General features: G+C 36.8%; 1 protein-coding gene across 1 annotated transcript; it reads left to right on the top strand.

Moving 5' to 3' along the window:
• Nucleotides 1–1,369: 1,369 nt before the first annotated feature.
• Nucleotides 1,370–13,665, top strand: Mys45A (SDA1 domain containing protein Mys45A). Its single transcript, XM_019058376.2, has 10 exons — nucleotides 1,370–1,553; nucleotides 3,232–3,435; nucleotides 4,727–5,065; nucleotides 6,634–7,042; nucleotides 7,684–7,994; nucleotides 8,635–8,769; nucleotides 9,900–10,300; nucleotides 10,834–10,918; nucleotides 11,717–11,872; nucleotides 13,362–13,665. Exons 1-10 carry the CDS (start codon nucleotides 1,485–1,487, stop codon nucleotides 13,404–13,406), a joined length of 2,154 nt encoding a protein of 717 aa, XP_018913921.2. The 5' UTR covers nucleotides 1,370–1,484; the 3' UTR covers nucleotides 13,407–13,665.
• Nucleotides 13,666–17,064: the final 3,399 nt, after the last annotated feature.

Raw genomic sequence — 17,064 nt, forward strand, 5'->3', positions numbered from 1 at the left:
CGTTGATATAGAAGAAGTACATCTTAAAAAAAGAATCAGACCTGAAATCGGAAAAAGAGAGAAAAAAGTCTGGTGTCAACACAGTCGAAGAAATGAGAGAGACCTGTTCAGATCACGTTGTTTGAGTTCATGCTCCATACCATCGCGCCTTCAGTTTTGCAGATGTAACATAGACATCCATCAAGCATGAATAGTTGTATCTCAACGCCGTCATCAAAGCGGATTCTTTCTCACCGTAGTCTTGAAGCAACACAAAATGTGACAAAAATTTCCCCAAAAACGGTTTGGAGCGAATGTAGCTGTGTTATGTGGGGACCGAAAATCGCGAAACATCCAGTGCTTGACTAATCCTATTTTCGAGATACCAGAAATTGGACTGCATTTTGCAATTTGGACCTATTAATTCTGGCTCTTCTGTCTTCTTCTCTCTATAAACTCTGGGAAAACACTTATGTGCATAGGGAAACTAATGGTTCATACATCGTTTTTAAACCGGGATAGAATTTATGGTTCCAAATTGCAAAATGTAGTCCAATTAAACTTTTTAAATGAAAGTTTTCCACGGTTTTTGGTCGATTCTCTCCACTTTTAGTACAAATGCTCATGTGAAACATGATGTTAATTTGTGTGAAAAATATGCAAATTATGGAAGTAACTCCGGGATACACTTTGGACTGTACGTTTTTAGGCGACTTTCGATTAAAATATTTTGATAGCAGATTAAAGGCATCTACTGCACCTCATTTCTGCAGCTTACTTAAGACCGCCTAAATGCCTTATTACGCAGCGTAACGCAAGCTCAACCCCCCCCCCCCCTTAGAAAGTCACGTAATTTACGGACTCTCCCTAATGCTAGGGGTGCTCTGCTGGTTTAGAGAAACTTAAGGAGGAAATATATTTTTAATATAAAGTATTGCTTAAATAGGAAAGCAGAGGTATTATTAAATTCATTAAAGTAGTGTTTAACATTATTTGCAGCTTGCTCAAGGCATGATTCGTATACAACTTGAGAGCACCAGTATTTACACGATTTCTGCGCGGTGTATGTTTTCTTGTCTACCTCGTAAATTGAAGGCGAAATGGCAAGGAGTGTAACCTATCCAGATCTTCTTTGTGTCAATTCACCCCCCGCTGAATTTTTATTCAGAAAACGTCATTCCTTTCTCGATGAATGTTGACTCTATAAAAATGCATATTATAGGTAATTCGGCTTACTGTTAGACTCATTGTCAAACGCTCTTCATGAGCAGTCAAAATAATTATTGTACCTAGTAGGGCATCAGTGAGGGAGGGTGAGGTGTAGTGGGTGTAGTGTAGTACGGGTACGACCTGTGACGTCAGTGCGGTACAAAATCCTTAAATTTTGAGGTTATGTTTGTTTATTTCATTATCTTTCTCTCCTCGCGTTCACGTGGATAATTTTAGTGCACTGTATTTTAACTTTAATTGAATTGTTTGATCTCCGTGTTAATTCATTCAGCGTCATGGCTCAGATGAATTTGCCACAACTACAGAATCTCATTAAAAGAGATCCAGAATCCTACAAAGATGAGGTAACTGATGCCAAATGGCACATGTGTGTATATCATTTTAACATGCATCCTTCACACGCTTTTTAGTCGAAATCGAATTGTTTTTCACTATTTTCACTTATTTTATGCATTATCACCTGATAGTTTTAACTGATCAATGGGGAACTCTATCTCCAGGATTTACTTGTCTCAATTTCTTTGCAAGGATATTGACGGCGTAAGTCCGCAATCACATATCTCGTTTGCGGTGCCTGAAAATCGCTGCCTCTATGTTATTTTTTAAAGGACAACAAATTTACATCGTTCCTCCAAGTTTTTGCAGAATTTTCTTTGCACAGAGAAGAAAAATTGCGGCAGTTTTCAAGAATTGCCGTTGAGTAGTTTTCCGATTAAAAATTGAAGTATGGCAGGAAGTCTGCGACGTCACAAACTGAGTTATGTGACTGCCAACTTGCACCGTTGATATGTAGCATTATATTCCTCAGGCATCTAGCATCAGCCATCGCTCACTCTATCCCTATAGATTTGTGTGTATTCATATTATGACAGAAGATCAATCAAAGCTTCGCAAAATAGCCCTTGTGAGGCTCAAAGTAATGCGCTCTTGATTTTCCTCCATGAACTTAAGGCGTTGAACTCCCTCGTTACAGAGCATGCGACAGTTGTGAGCCCTAGTATTGGTGAGTAGCGATTGCTAATGTCAGAGTTTTAGGCTTTTTGTTTTGTAGCTTGAAAAGTGGAGTCACCCTATGGTAACGTTCTGTAGGTGACTTCATCATGGGCACTAGACAGGGTCTGAAGTGAGTAGAAAAAAACATATTTTTTCTCCTCTAATTCTTACATAGTAAATACTTGTACAGGTTAGTAAACAGGACGCGTGTTGTACGCGTTAGTAAACAGGAAGTTTCAAAATCAACGCCTGAACGAGATATTAACAAGTCTTTTAAGCACAGATCAAATGGTAGTTCCTATAGACAAGTGACGTCCTTTGTATTTTTGTCATTTAAACAATGGTAATAGAAAACACTTATCTTGTTCAGGAGTTGATTTTCAGACTTCCCTGCGGACTGATTGTTGAAATTGATAGAGAAAGCCATAGACGAGGAAGAGAAAGGGGAAATTGAGTGCTTCGATTGGTTGAAACGGGAGGTTGTTATGGACTTAGGAGACAAATGATGGACTAGCTGTAGGGTCTCCTGTAGGTTGCTGTTAGTTAGTATATCACCACCTTTGTCCATTGCAACTACCCGCTTTCACCAATAGGACCCCTCCATTTTTTTATCATATTCTATGTCTGTCGATTTGTCTAGCAATTCGTCTATCAATTCCAATAATCAGCCAACTGTTGTACGATTCCTTTTCCCTGTGGAATTTTAAAGGTAAAACACAAGGAGTCGTGCTTTAATTCACACCTTATCTAGAGGTCCCGTTAGAGTATAATATGAACTGCTGCGTTTTGAACAAACCCAAATTAGCAATTGCAATGCTATCAGAGACTTCCTTGTTATGTTGCAGCACAGGTCAATGCCAATATTCATCTTCAATACTGAAAATTCGTTGACCCTTTCCAGTGCAAATCATGACTGAAAATTGGCAATCATTACTCAATCAAGATTTTTAATGGATGGAAATCTTCTCATTTTGTAGCTGATTTACATCGCACATCATCTTAATTATTTATCTTTCATTTTCATTCCAGTTTCTACTTCAACGGAGGCATTTTCAGTCTCTACTCTCTGTGTTTCTCCTTCGCCCAAGCCAATATAACAAAGGCCTGGATGAGCTGGTTATGTTTATGGCACAAGTAGCACATTGTTACAAAGGTGAACTTTCAACATTTGCTCAAGAAATCATTGATGTTCTGCAAAACCACAACACGGTGCTAGATCCCAATATTCGAATGGCAAGTACTCATTTTCTACTTCATGTTTTCTGTTTGAGGGAGTCAAGTGATAATAATTCAGAATAGCACCATTTTAAGAAAGTTTTTCAGCATATACTTTTTACAAGACCTTTCTTGACTGTTTTATCGGTGCTAAGTAGCACAGAAAATTTACTAAAAAATGTCAAAAACTGATGTTTCCTAGCCTCCATAAAGGCCCAGGTGTCTCAGTGGCAATTTTTGCAAAATGGCAATGTTTTGTTTTGTCCATTTACCCCAATGCATTTCAAACAACTGGTATCCGTCAAGGTGATTCTTACTGATCTTGTTACAAAATCCGTCGATGTGTTGCGCTGTTGCACAGTCTGTGCCTTTGAGAAGCAGTAATTATTGTGATGTACAAGTTAATGCATAATTAACTTGTTTGAATCCATAATTTGAGCAACATTATTTTGTACAGCAGCTTGTAAGTTGTAGTTATGGCATCAAATGTGTGAAGATTCATCGAAAATATGAGTATTGGAAACTACCATAACAGACATCGTTTATTGACTCAATATGTAAGAAAGAGATATTATAATGCTATCTTCTTTCAATCCTCTCAAAACTAGCAACAAGACCAAGGGTCTGAAGTGGCAGATACAGCTGCGAATCACAAGCGCTTGTTGAAAGTGAAACACCAATAGGAAACCAGGATTTCAATCGCTCAACGTTGAGCTATTAAAATCCTCCTTGCCTATTGGTGTTTCTTTTTCAACAAGCGCTTGCAACTTACAAGTGTATCTGAGCCTTTAAAATTCCAGAATAAAAGGGATGAAGTATTATGACGAATGAGTAAGTATGCAAAATTTGAGGAACATCCTGTTGTTGGGGAGAGGCGAGTAGGGCAATAATGTTGTTTTCAGAGATCTCTTAAAACTATATGGCATGCTGAAAACTGTCATCAAAACCAAGTAAATGAGGCCCAAAAAATGTCATGGGTTCCTTTTCTTTTGTTCCGATTGTGAACAATTAGCAAGATTCATATGTTCAAGATATCATTTTTTACTCCTGTTACTATGTTGACTCAAAATATCATATTTAAATAAAGAAGAAAGCTGAACTAGTTTACCCAGATAACTAAAACCTAACTACAGTCATAATAAAATCTGTTTTAAATTGTTTGAGAATATAAATGAACTTCTAGATTTTAAATGTTATATTTAGCAAGCTGCTCCATTTTTCTTTCAAATTCTTTCCAACAAATTATAGGTGAACAAATATGCTCATTTTCTGTTGAGTTTCATCACAGCCAATTTTTTTCTGTTCACAGACTTTTTGCAGAGCCTTGATCTTGCTTCGAAACAAAGGACTACTTACGCCAACTGATCTGTTATCCCTCTTTTTTAGTCTTCTGAGGTGTCAGGATAAATCTTTGCGTAAATTTCTTCAAAATCATATCATCAATGATATTAAAAACATCAATTCTAAGCACAAAGACATGAAACTGAACTCAACACTGCAGACATTCATGTACAGTATGTTAAATGATCATGCAAAAGCTGCCAAAATGTCTGTCAACATCATGATTGAGTTATACAAAAAGAGAATTTGGAATGATGCTAAAACAGTAAACGTTCTTGCCACCGCCTGCTTTTCAAAAGTTACTAAGGTAAAATTGAAAATTGAGAATGCCATTTTTTGTTCTTTTTTCATTTAATCAAATCGCTAAGAGAAAATCTTTTGAAGTTGCCAAAAATCCAACTTTAATTTAAATAGAAAAATCGTACTGACGATTTCGAGGACATCTCAAGATAAATCAGTTAGTTGCGCTGGTCACAGAATCGTGTTTCGATGCTTGATTCTGTAGATCAGCTGTAAATAATACCATCTGTCCAAACAGCAACTCTCTATATTCAATATTAACTGAGATATCATGCTTTGAAAAATTACACCATCCACTGCGGTAGTGACACTCTTGGTTTCCTCCGCCTTGCTTTCGTCTGAGTTTTGCGTGGAGTAACCAGTGCGAATGTGCTTCACACCGACTGATGAAAGCAAGGTGGAAATAACCGAGGGTGTCACTATAGGGGATGACACCGAAACCCCGAATTTTCAAAGGGCCATATCTCAGTCAATAGGAATTGAACATAGAAAGTTGCTGTTCGGACAGATTTTATTATTTTAGCTGATCTACAAGAATCAAGCATCAAAACACGATTCTGTGATCAGCACAACTGACCCATTGACATCTATTTTCCTTTCTGTTTGCATTGGGCCTGCTGCAAACTTTTACCAGAGCGTAAATAAGAGTTGTTTCCCAGAAAACGTCTCAAAAATCACGATGAGCCCATCGGCAAATTCTGAAATGCACTTCTAACTTCACAATCTGCGCAAGAAATTTGCACTTTATTTAGCTTTCCACTCCAAAAACGAATCTACGGTATAGGTGAACATTTTGTTATAGGGGTCGTTCCATTCAACCCTTTCGCAATAGCAACACCCTACATAGCCGACGCTTCCGAGCGCAAATCGCAATCAGGAGCACAAGATCAACCAAAGCAAATCTTTATCAACGGGAAGAAATCGTGAATGTAAACACACTGGGCTAGAATCTCGTCAAGGCACATGTGTTTTGGCGGATTGGCGTCGGTCATGTTGAATATTGAGGAGCATCCTAATGAGCAGGGGTTGGATGGTTTGACTCCTCTAAAAAAATGTTCTCCTGTGCCGTAGTATTGTGTTTGAAGCTAGGAGCTCAAAAAAATGCAAATTGTTTACGTAGATTGTGAAGTCAGGAGTGCATTTCAGAGTTTGCCGATGCGCTCATCATGACTTTTGAGGCATTTGCTGCAAGAAACAAATTTTATTTTTGCTCTAGCAAAAGTTTGCAACAGGCCCATTGTAATTAGAAGTTTCCTTCTTCAGATGTGTACCTAACCAATCATCGTCTAGATCCTGATCTCCCTACCCACTTGAAATTTAGTACTAGAAAATTACGTTTGCATGAAAAGTGCAAGAAACCTCTGCTATTCTGCTAATTTTATCTATGCTCAACATTCTCATCAAATAATTGTTTGTGATATTACCTCGAATGAAGCTATTTTAAACTTTACATCGGATTAAGATAGGGAATGTTGAATTTCATCTTATAATTCAAAAATGCATTAACTTTCTTCTGAAAAATAAAAACTGATGTGATCCCAAATTTAATCAATAATTTTTCTCTTTCGCTTGCAGGTTATGGTTGCTGCTTTAAAATTTTTCCAGAGCTCTGATGATCCAGAACCTACAAAAGACAGTGATGACTCAGACGATGAAATAAATCCCCAAGCCAAGGCTTTAGCAAATAAATTCAACAAGAAAACTAGGAAGAGAAAAAACATGTTGGAAAAGACAAAGAAAGCAGCAGCGAAAGAAAAGAAGAAAAAAGGAGATGCCCCTTCTTTTAATTTTTCAGCTTTAAATCTAATCCATGATCCACAGAGCTTTTCTGAAAAGTTGTTTGCTCAGCTGGAAAAGCGGCATGAAAGATTTGAAGTTCGCTTAATGACGATTGATGTTATTTCAAGGCTCATCGGTTTGCATCAATTGTTTCTGTTCAATTTTTACCCTTATATACAAAGGTTTCTTCAACCTCATCAGAAAGGTAAGTTTTTCATATTTATCAGCCACACTATAATCCTTAACCACAACGCTATACCAGGGCTACTTCAGGAATAACAGGGAGTTGCATGTATCCAAGATAGCCCCTTCGCAAATTTTGCCATTTCTCTCAATTTTGACACTTGAAAGCCACCTAATTTTCTACATCTCCTTTGCAAGGTCATGATTCTGCACACCCAAGTAATTATCCCACTTTTGCTGTCATCTGCATATTGTCACATTGGGCATTTTGTGTACCTCTGCATGATAGAATTTTGATTCTTTAAAATTTTGTGAAAGAAAAAAAAAACCTGTGTTTGAAACTTAATTAGTTGGCTAAGTATCATTCGATATTACTCAAAATATTTTAGTCGGATAAAAAATTAGAAACTGCTCTTTGTTTAAAATTATGCCTGCAATTTCTGATATTTCAAGAATGTTCACTTTTTTTATAGTTTTAACAACAAAGACAAACCCCAAACTGCTACCATAGGGAAAATTTCCCCCTTCCATACTTTTGAATTTCAAATCTTGAAGCTCGTAACGTTTTGTTAAAAGAGCTTACTTCTCAAAGTATCCTTTTTTTATACAATATACTAATCCTCATTTTGTATTCCTTATCTTCCCTGGGTATTCATGTTCCAGAGGTGACCAAACTACTCCAGTATGTTGCTCAGTCTGCTCATGAATTGGTACCACCAGACGTTCTAGAACCTGTTTTGAAGACCATGGTCAATAACTTTGTCACGGAAAGAAATTCAACTGATGCCATGGCCATTGGGTTGAATGCCATTCGGGAGTTATGTGCGCGATGTCCGCTTGTCATGAATGAGGATTTGCTGAAAGATTTAATCGGCTACAGTCGATACAGAGATAAAAGTGTTATGATGGCTGCGCGTGCATTGCTTCATCTATACCGAGCGTCACTTCCAACTATGTTGGCTAAGAAAGATCGGGTAAACTTTTTCCTTCTTGCCTGAAAATGTTCAAAGAACAGATAATCTAATTAATTTTGGAAATCTGCAATAACAGTTTAATCTTTGTAAACAATTTGATAGCTCCATCTAGTGTCAGTAATAAGAAATGGAGTTCCAAAAATTCTGATTTACATTGGAATCAATGAAGTCAACGTGAATTTTGCCCATGATATCTGAAAATACCTGAAATAAAGTTGGGTACCTTTTTAACATCAATATAAACAAAAAAAAAATTTCTGTCCTAAGTTTGAATGTTTCAAGAAATTTAGTTCTCGCTTGTCGCTGTTGGAAGTCCACTAAAATTATTCTTTTGCAGTTTTCATCAGGTATAAAATGGTCTGAGATCATTTTTACTTCAGAAAAATTGCAGCATCAAGAGACAGAAAATTTTGGAGGATGCGGAGTGGTGGACTGTGTTTAGCTCCTTCCATGTGGTCAAAATTTGGTTTGAAAGATATTTTCTCTCAATTTTAATGAAATCACAAGTGAATAACCAAGATATTTCCCCCAAAAATCTTGCAACTGTTGAAGAGTCTACTAATCATGGGATTATTTTTTCTCTTTTAAATATTAACTCTAGCTGTATTCTACCACTCACTTTTTATAATTATTCTTTCAGGGTCGGCCAACTCAAGCATCTATAGAAATCAAAGCTAAGAAGTATGGAGAAATTGAAGCGGTTGACTATGTAGCAGGTGCAGAAGTCCTTCTTGAGGAGCAGAAGAAAGAGTTGGAAAAAGAGAAAGAGAAAGAGGTTTGCAAGTTTATGTTTTTCACTTTTCTTTCAGATTGCAACTTTGAGCTTCAATCGCGATCATTGGTGTAAAAGTATGCACAAGGGAAAGGAAGAACTTTGAATATGACACCATGTGTTGATATAAAATTGCCACCTCGCGACGATTTTTTGTCTTAGATTTTTAAAATATTGGAGCCAAGCGCCTTTTCTTCCTTTTTTGCTGGAACACAAAGTCGAGTTTATTGATCTGAAAATATCCAATTAAAAAATTGAAGCAGAATGGTAATGTCTCCTTATGGCAGGTAATGTCTCCTTTTCTGCATCTTTAAAATCTAAATGCCTGTGACATCGTTGCAACATGTTTTACAGTATCCAGTTCTCAGAAAGTGGATCTGAAATATTCATCTCTTTAATTTGGGAATAGAAAAACAAATGTGGTAAACAAGAAATGAAAATTCAGTTATTTGTGCTAATAGCTTTGAAATAATGTGCACATGTGTTTGAGAGAGTTAGTTGTCCATAGAATCACATCCTGTGTATCTTCAGAATACCCAACTAAAAGAGGAAGATACACTATAAATAGGATCGAAAATTGCTGGTTATAGTTTCATGTACTATTTTGTTCATCCTTATCATTTGAATTAAGATTACATTTTGCAATGAAGAACTACCATTTCTCACTCATCTTTGAATCAACATACATGCCTTTATTTTTACTAAGCAGGTAAATGCTTTTATGGACTAGCTAAAAGAACTAACTCTTTATCGCAAAATGTTGTTCATTTCTTATCATATCAGGGTGTCTACAAGTCCAGAATTTTCGGAAAGTCCGGAAATAGTACTGATTTTTCAATGGCGGTCCAAAAGCACTGAAAAAGTGCGGAAATTTTGCAAGAAAGTCCGGAATTTTTTTCATTTTTGTCGTAATTTGAGCGGGAAATTAAAATTTTCAAATTTCGTCCGTTGAAGGTATTGAAAATGTACTGAATTTTTCTGTTGAGGATGCACTGAATTTGTTGGGTATGTACTGAAAAAGAACTGTAAAACTACTGATTTTTGGTCAGCCTGTTTTAGTAGACACCCTGCAGATATTTTCCTCTTACTATGAAATGTGTCTTTAAGTTTTTAATTTTTTCTTTCTCCATTAGGATGCAGGATCTGACTCTGACTCTGACTGGGTGGATGTCTCTGATTCAGCCTCTGAAGGTGCCGCATCGGACATTGAAGAGGAAGAAGAAGAAGAAGATGAAGAGGGAGGAGATGAAAGTGAAGAAGAGCAGGAAGAAGACGCTGAGAACAAAGAGAAGGAGACTGCCTCAGGATCAAAGTCGGATGCCCAACCTGGGAAGCCTGCCACTCCAGCTAAAGAAAAAGTTGTCAAGTTATCTAAAGAGCAGGTTGCAGAAGAAAAAAGACGGGAAGCAGCCTTGATTAGCTCAACTCGTATTTTAACAGATGAAGACTTTGCCGCAATTGATGCAGCTCAAGCAAGAAAGCACGCAGAAGCTGCCAAAAACTTAAAGAGGAAAGCTGAAGCCCTTTATGACTCGTAAGTTTCAAAGTCTGAATTGTTTTTTACACCAAAAAGGGTATTTATTTTTCCCCTCTCAATTTTGATGTTTCATTCTCTGAATAATTAGAATTTTTGTTCAAAATGAAGGCGCGAGGCAGGGTTATTAGGTCGAAACAATCAGGGTCATTGAATTACTTTCTCAGAAATCCTGGACGAAAATGTAAGGAATGCAGCCGAAGAATTGGGGAAAAATCGTTCCTCTCAACTCTTGTAATCACAGTCCATAACATGATTGTATTTTAAATTTCTTCGAATACTATTTTGCTCTTGTCAATCAGATGTTGACATTGTGATAATGTTATATTTTGAGAATTTCTTGGAGCCAAGTGCAGTACTTACCCTGCTGCATTATTTTGTTTCTGCTCTGTGTCCATTTTTACTTGCAAACCCAGAGAATTAATAGAAATAGTTGAAATTAAAGATTTATAACAATGAAAATTATTAAGGAGTGTAAAGATCTAGTAATATCTTTGCGAATAGCTCTTAACTTTCTCCTCTTTCTGTTATAGCGCTGAGCGTGTGAAACTAGAAGATATAGAAAATATTTACAAGAAGAAACGACATGACAAAGAAGCTAGAATGGAAACAGTTCTGGTAAGCATCACTCTCCCGCCAATATGCACTTTGGAATGTATCAAACGTAGTGCATCCCTTCATGCACATTATTTCAGAGATTTTGAATTTATTGGCATGGAAGCCGTGGAATTCAGAAGCAAGTTAGTTATGGGCCTTCTCCTTCTCAAGTCTTAAAGAGTATCATATCCTTTTTTCTGAGTATTAATTCTAAATGATACAGAATCAAAAACAAAAGTGATGGAATAATCAAGGGAGCATTTTACAAAAAGTACAACTAGATTAACAGTATGTATTTCCTATGTGGAACAGTGATGTAAGGTTTTCAGTCTGAATGAAACCTTTTATTTGTTATTATTTAGGTTATTTTATAGGTAAATTTTTGTTTCTCCTCATTTTCAACATGTTTATTGGCAGTCATTATGACCAGACATGAAAGCTTCTGTTAATGGCTTGGTCACTGCTGCGGACCAGCCAATAAGAAGTGTTTCCCTGGCGCCAGCAGTTACAAACATTGCACTTGTAGAGATGCATTGCCCCAGACCAAAGTGGCATCAGACAAACAAGCATTTTTTTACCATCAATTTTGTATTTTTAGAAGTTTTCTCATTTTATTAACGTTTATGTGTCCGCATTAGCGAAAGCATTTATTAAAAAATCTCTTTCAATCAGTGTGTCAATTTGGTTTTTTATAATATTCTGAAGACACTACAAGTGATTAAGGAATCCACAATGTCTGCTGTCTCCTGATCTGATCTTTCTAAACTTATACTTCCAAGAGTCGCATCATTTAATCTTGCATCATGTTTGAATTTACAGAAAGGAAGAGAAGGTAGAGAAAAATTCGGATGGAAAGACAATCGGAAGAATCCATTTTCAAGTAAAACGAATCGTGAGAAAAAGAAGAATAAGAACTTTATGATGTTGAAGCACAAAGTAGGCCAAAAGATAAAAAGGTCATTCAAAGACAAGCAGGTAAGTTTTTGCTCATCCTTTCCATATTGAAAGAAATACAATATTGCATTTTTCTTAGATGTCAGACATGGACCAAAGACAAGTACCCAATCAGCATAGATTTTTGATCTTAGATTACAAATATGTATGCCATTTTTTCTCTCGTTTGCTGTTGTTTAGTATTTTTCAGTTTTATTTAATGACTCTTACCCCTCTTTTGCTGTTGTTTAGTATTTTACAGTTTTATTTAATGACTCTTACATTTTCATAATTTTCAAAACTGAATCGCTCAAAATTCATAACAAGTTGATAAGAATTCCTCGAATTTTGATTAAATTACAAAGAAATCATGTTGAAGTGAAAGTATTCGTGTTTTTGTAACACAAGGAAATAGGTAGATAACCAAAGCTTAAGAGTGATAGGGATCATTCCTGAGAAATGATTTTTTTTTAGTTTCTTAAGATAAGGTTGATTTGGACAAACCTGATTGCTGGCCACTAAGTAAAAATTGCCTTCAGACGTGGCAGACCTATGAAATTGTATCAGCATCAGAAGTGGAAAAATGAAAAAATAAGATACCATCTCCAGTTTTCAGACAAAGATATGTTGAACATTCGTCCAGAGGTTTCAACTCAGTAGGAAAAGTTCATGAAGCCCTGTTTCATACATGTTGTAGACAGTTAGTTAAATCAGGCACTTTTTCAAATGCCTAGACAGATGGTCTTGCATTGACCGTTTACAAAATTTTCTAAATTTATGACGAAAGAATAACGGGTTCAATATTTTGGGAAAAATCACTCGTATAATTTACAAACTCTCCTTTTTCCTTTTTCCTCAAATGCTTCTCGGACATTTATGTTAAAGTTTTAAAAATTCTTTATCTTATATTATATGACATGCTGCAAATTTTAAGACAAATGTTTGTTCAGGAGCTATAAACCGTTCAATGTACTATCCTATTATGCACATTTTTACAGAGATTTCTATCTCACATGATCGATGAATAGTGTTACCTAAAATTAGCAAAACAATCAGGATTTAAATCTAAGTAAGAATATTCGGCTATTTGCCAAGGCATTTGACAAAATGCTTGATTTGACTATTTGCCTACGACGTACACGTATCGATGGCGAAAGTCAAAAAGTGCTGATTTCAGTTTGCGACATTTTGAGTCCCCGCTTACAATATATTTCTTTGATGGAAAGCTAACCAGCATTTTCTGTAAGTTTTTCTCACTGAGAAGGAGTTACACATAATTGCAAGGAAGCATTTGCATCAGTTTCTATTGCGGAAAACAAAACATCAGTTGGAGGTTTCAATGTGTTGCAATTGAGATACGTCTTTTTCGCATTTAGCCATTGATATTTCACCTACCTTCAAATGTAAGTTTAGGAGAAAGACGGACTTGAACTATTTGAAAATCCAAACGAAAAATTATCACTGTTATTATTCTATTTTGTATTTATTTTTGTTTGAAAGTTGATCTCAATTTCTCATTTTTCATTTTCAGATTGCTTTGAGGGATCATTTGATCAAACTGAAAAAAATGAAATAGAAGTCATACTGCGTGTTTTGTTAGTGCTTGATCACTCGGACTTTTTGTTCACCATGTATTCCTTTGTTCTTACAGTTCATTTGCCAGTAGCCAGAATTTTATTTATTTATTTTTTTTATTTTGGAATTCCAGAGTTTTAAAATGCATTGATCTTAAAAGAAAAATATTATGTACAAATTTGTAAATAGAATTTATTTTGTTAATTTGTAAATATGTAACTTTGTTAACAATAAACAATTTGTTTTACAAACTCAAAAAAGCTTATTTTAAACTCTCAACTAAATTTCCTTGGAGGATGAATCATCTATAGTTCACATGAAAGCACCCATTAGGATAAGGAGGTGAAGCACTTCTGTTGTTGTACTGAATTTTTAATGAGTGAAAATTTTAGGTACTTAGTCTATACTGCCAAAAATTGAAGAAAATTAGTATTGAAATTTAATTAAGTTGTCATTGTAGAGAAAAATACAGAGAACTTTTGGTCCAAAAGACTTATACCAGACTGATACTTATACCACAACAACATTACTAGACCATCTTTCAAAAACTTCTAAAATCAATTATTAAAAGGATGGGTTGATTTTTGTCGATTTTTCATCTGATTGATTCTCTATAAATCTACCTCCCAAGTCTGAAAAAGTTATCTGTTAGTCTATTTTCAAACATCAATTATTTAAAGATAAATGTATATATCGTCAATAAAAACTAAGAAATCTTGGAGAATTCGTTTTCAACGGAACGCTTGGTAACTTCTGTCGGAAAATTCAATTCAAGTGTGAGATTAGGGCTCTCTTTCATTGAGAAAAAAAGTATCCTTTCACAATGAATGACACTTTTTGACTGCAAAATTTACCAGGGAACTCAGCACTTTTTTGTGGATTTCAGGAAATAGAATCAAGTTTTTTCACCTTGAAAATCCAAGCAGCTGACATTTTGGAGGGGTTGTCACTCTTCGACTTGCCAGCATGCCTCCGTCTCTCTCATTATTTGTATTAAAAAAATAATTGGCCTCAGATATATTTTGTAAATCAGCAGAGTTCCTCTTGAAACCATGCGAACAAGACAAGATAAAGCCCTATCTGTAGGTACCATGCAATACGTTGCACTTTGATGCCTCCTTCTGATGACATCAGATTTTAATTATTGACCGACTGTCAGTCGTAGGTACACGGAAAAAAAAGTTGCTGAAGTAACAATCCGGATGTTAAAAATCTGTGCGACAACTCTTGAATGTTGATGTAAATGCTATTGTTGTGTATTCAACTTAGCTAGGATGTTACTTTAACAGCCCGAGTGTCCATAACAACATTCAAGAATTGCCGTACAGATTTTTAACTCCTGGGATGTTACTTCGGTAACTTTTTTTGTGTGTGAGGGTTTCTGTCAAGATTATGTCTTACAAGCAGGGCAGCAGGAGAAACCAAACGTTTATTTTCTTCAGCCCTTCACTTCCAATCAAAGGATAGTTTATCCTTCGTCTGGTAAAGTGTATAAAACAGTATGCTGACAGGACAGAGTCTCCGAAATCTGCAACTCCAGGACAGTCTGCAAACACTTTTTGCTGTTTATGAGACCTCCGCCTGAACACTATGTTCCCCTTATTTGGACTGCATTTTGCATTTTGGACCTATAAATTCTGGCTCATCTGAAAAAAACACTTATGTGCATAGGGAAACTAATGGCACATACGTTGTTTTTAAACCGAGCCGGAATTTATAGTTCAAAATTGCAAAATGTAGTCCATTTTGAGTCCTTCCATCTCTAAGCTTCAAATCCTCTCCATCAACACCCCCCCCCCCCCCCATCGCGTAGATTAATTCAGTTTCATTAATGTACCTATGTGTAATGAGCGAGTAGTGATATTTAAGTTTGATTGAAGACACACATTAGTTAAGTTGGTACCTGCAATGACACCTTTTGGCGGGAAAGAATCTTAAGATTGCATCAGCTGTTTGTATCGCAAAAGAAAAACATTGCCGCACCACTGTTGCCGTCTGATACAGTCTATTTCTTTTCAGAGTTATCTTTGATACAGTGCGAAGAAATCTCTTCTTGTTCAAGTCTGTTTTAAGTAGAACTAATCTTTAGTCTTAAATATTCAGTATTTCAACCAACAGAACAGACATACGGTCAGAATTCGTCGAACAGCAACAGTAAATATTGGCAGTTCAGTTTGGCAGCTGTGCTCAGAATCATATGTTCATTTTCCATTTCTGACAGTTCGTTACATTTGTAAACAAAACTGGTGCAGTACGTGTGATATCCCTCTTGGGGTGTTTTTTTTAAAAATTTTAGTTGATTTCAGTGGTTATAAAATTCAGAATGAATAATTCAATTAGTAACGCGGATAGTCTTAATAAATGTGGCAGTGACGGAGCTAAAATTGAGTGTTTGACAAACAAGGAAAATCTGAATCCGACCATCTCTAACCTTGATGAACCCAACGAGTGTTTCAATCAAACTGGTGTGGAACTCGGAGTGAAATCTTGGAGGAAAGCTCATCTATTATCATCCAAGCAGAACGTAAGTGAGAATTCAAGTTTCACTGATTTAAATATGAATGTTCCCGTCGAACTCCAAGAGTTGAGTTTCCCTGACGACCATCTGAGTGCTCGATCAACAATGTCGCCGCCAGCACACCCGTAGTTTCACAGACTGATCTCCAGGCTCTAACCGCCGGTCTGGAGCATTTATCAATCGATCTTGACTCCTCCGACATCTACCGCGATACCCCAAACCGTACTCAATCGGACAAATGCTTTTTGTTCCTCGGAAACCGGAGCTCTGAAACCACCGACTCTCTCAATCTGGAGGAGAATGCCTCCACGGTCTGTGATAAGCTCATGAGCACATTTTTCTCAAAAAGTAAAACCTCGCCTCTAGACGGAGAGTATTTACTTCGAGAAAAGCCGATTGAAACTTCTAAATTGTTCGAAAGTGTCGAAGTTCCGCTCTCAGACCCTGAAACCCCTGAGTCTCCAGTCAAAGATGAAGCCCCCGAATTTTCAGAGGAATTCGCTAATTCGGTCCTCCCCGCCATTGAATCTTTCGAAAATCCGAGCCTCTGCGAAACCCCCATTTGCCAGCCAGTTACAAAGCAAGTAAATTCAAAATTTGGCGGGAAGCGGAGGATGCTGAAACTACCCCCGTTGCCACTGAGGATTTGAGTATCTGCCGAACCCCTCACTTGCCAGCTAGCTACAAAGCGAGCAAGTTCAAACTTTGGAAGCATCTTTTCTACAAAAACAAAGGCATTGTTCCCCCGTACAGTAGTAGGTTTATAACACCGATCAACAAACCTTGCGCAAGTTTGCCGGAAACCATCCCTCCGAAAGGACCTGTCCACCCCATCGCGAAACTTCAGAAACTCTCGTTTTCCGATCTCAAAACGCCTGAGAGTGATGCAACCCCCAACGCATCGTCTGCCGAATTCGAGACGCCCAAGTCCGCAGCCACCGCGCCCAGTATGGCTATCCCAAGCAGCTCGATCAAACTGCGTAGATATTCCGAAGATTACCGAACCCCTCTTAAGCGTGGTCCCACCCTCTTCGCCACCAAACGCCCGAAGAATTCGTTCAAAATTTGTATCGACGATCCGCACAATGAGGTGCCCGTCTCCACACCAGAGACGCAAGAAAGTTCGTTTTCCTTGAGCGAC

The sequence above is a fragment of the Bemisia tabaci genome, chromosome 2 (genome assembly GCF_918797505.1).
Source record: "Bemisia tabaci chromosome 2, PGI_BMITA_v3".
NCBI classification, from domain to species: Eukaryota; Metazoa; Arthropoda; class Insecta; order Hemiptera; family Aleyrodidae; genus Bemisia; species Bemisia tabaci.

Bases quoted from the DNA above. Each gene is read 5' to 3' on its own strand.
- Mys45A (XM_019058376.2), top strand. From the start codon at position 1,485: ATGGCTCAGATGAATTTGCCACAACTACAGAATCTCATTAAAAGAGAT. The intron at 7,043-7,683 runs GTAAGTTTTTCA...TTCATGTTCCAG, and splicing joins TCTTCAACCTCATCAGAAAG to AGGTGACCAAACTACTCCAG. The intron at 11,873-13,361 runs GTAAGTTTTTGC...TTTCATTTTCAG, and splicing joins GGTCATTCAAAGACAAGCAG to ATTGCTTTGAGGGATCATTT.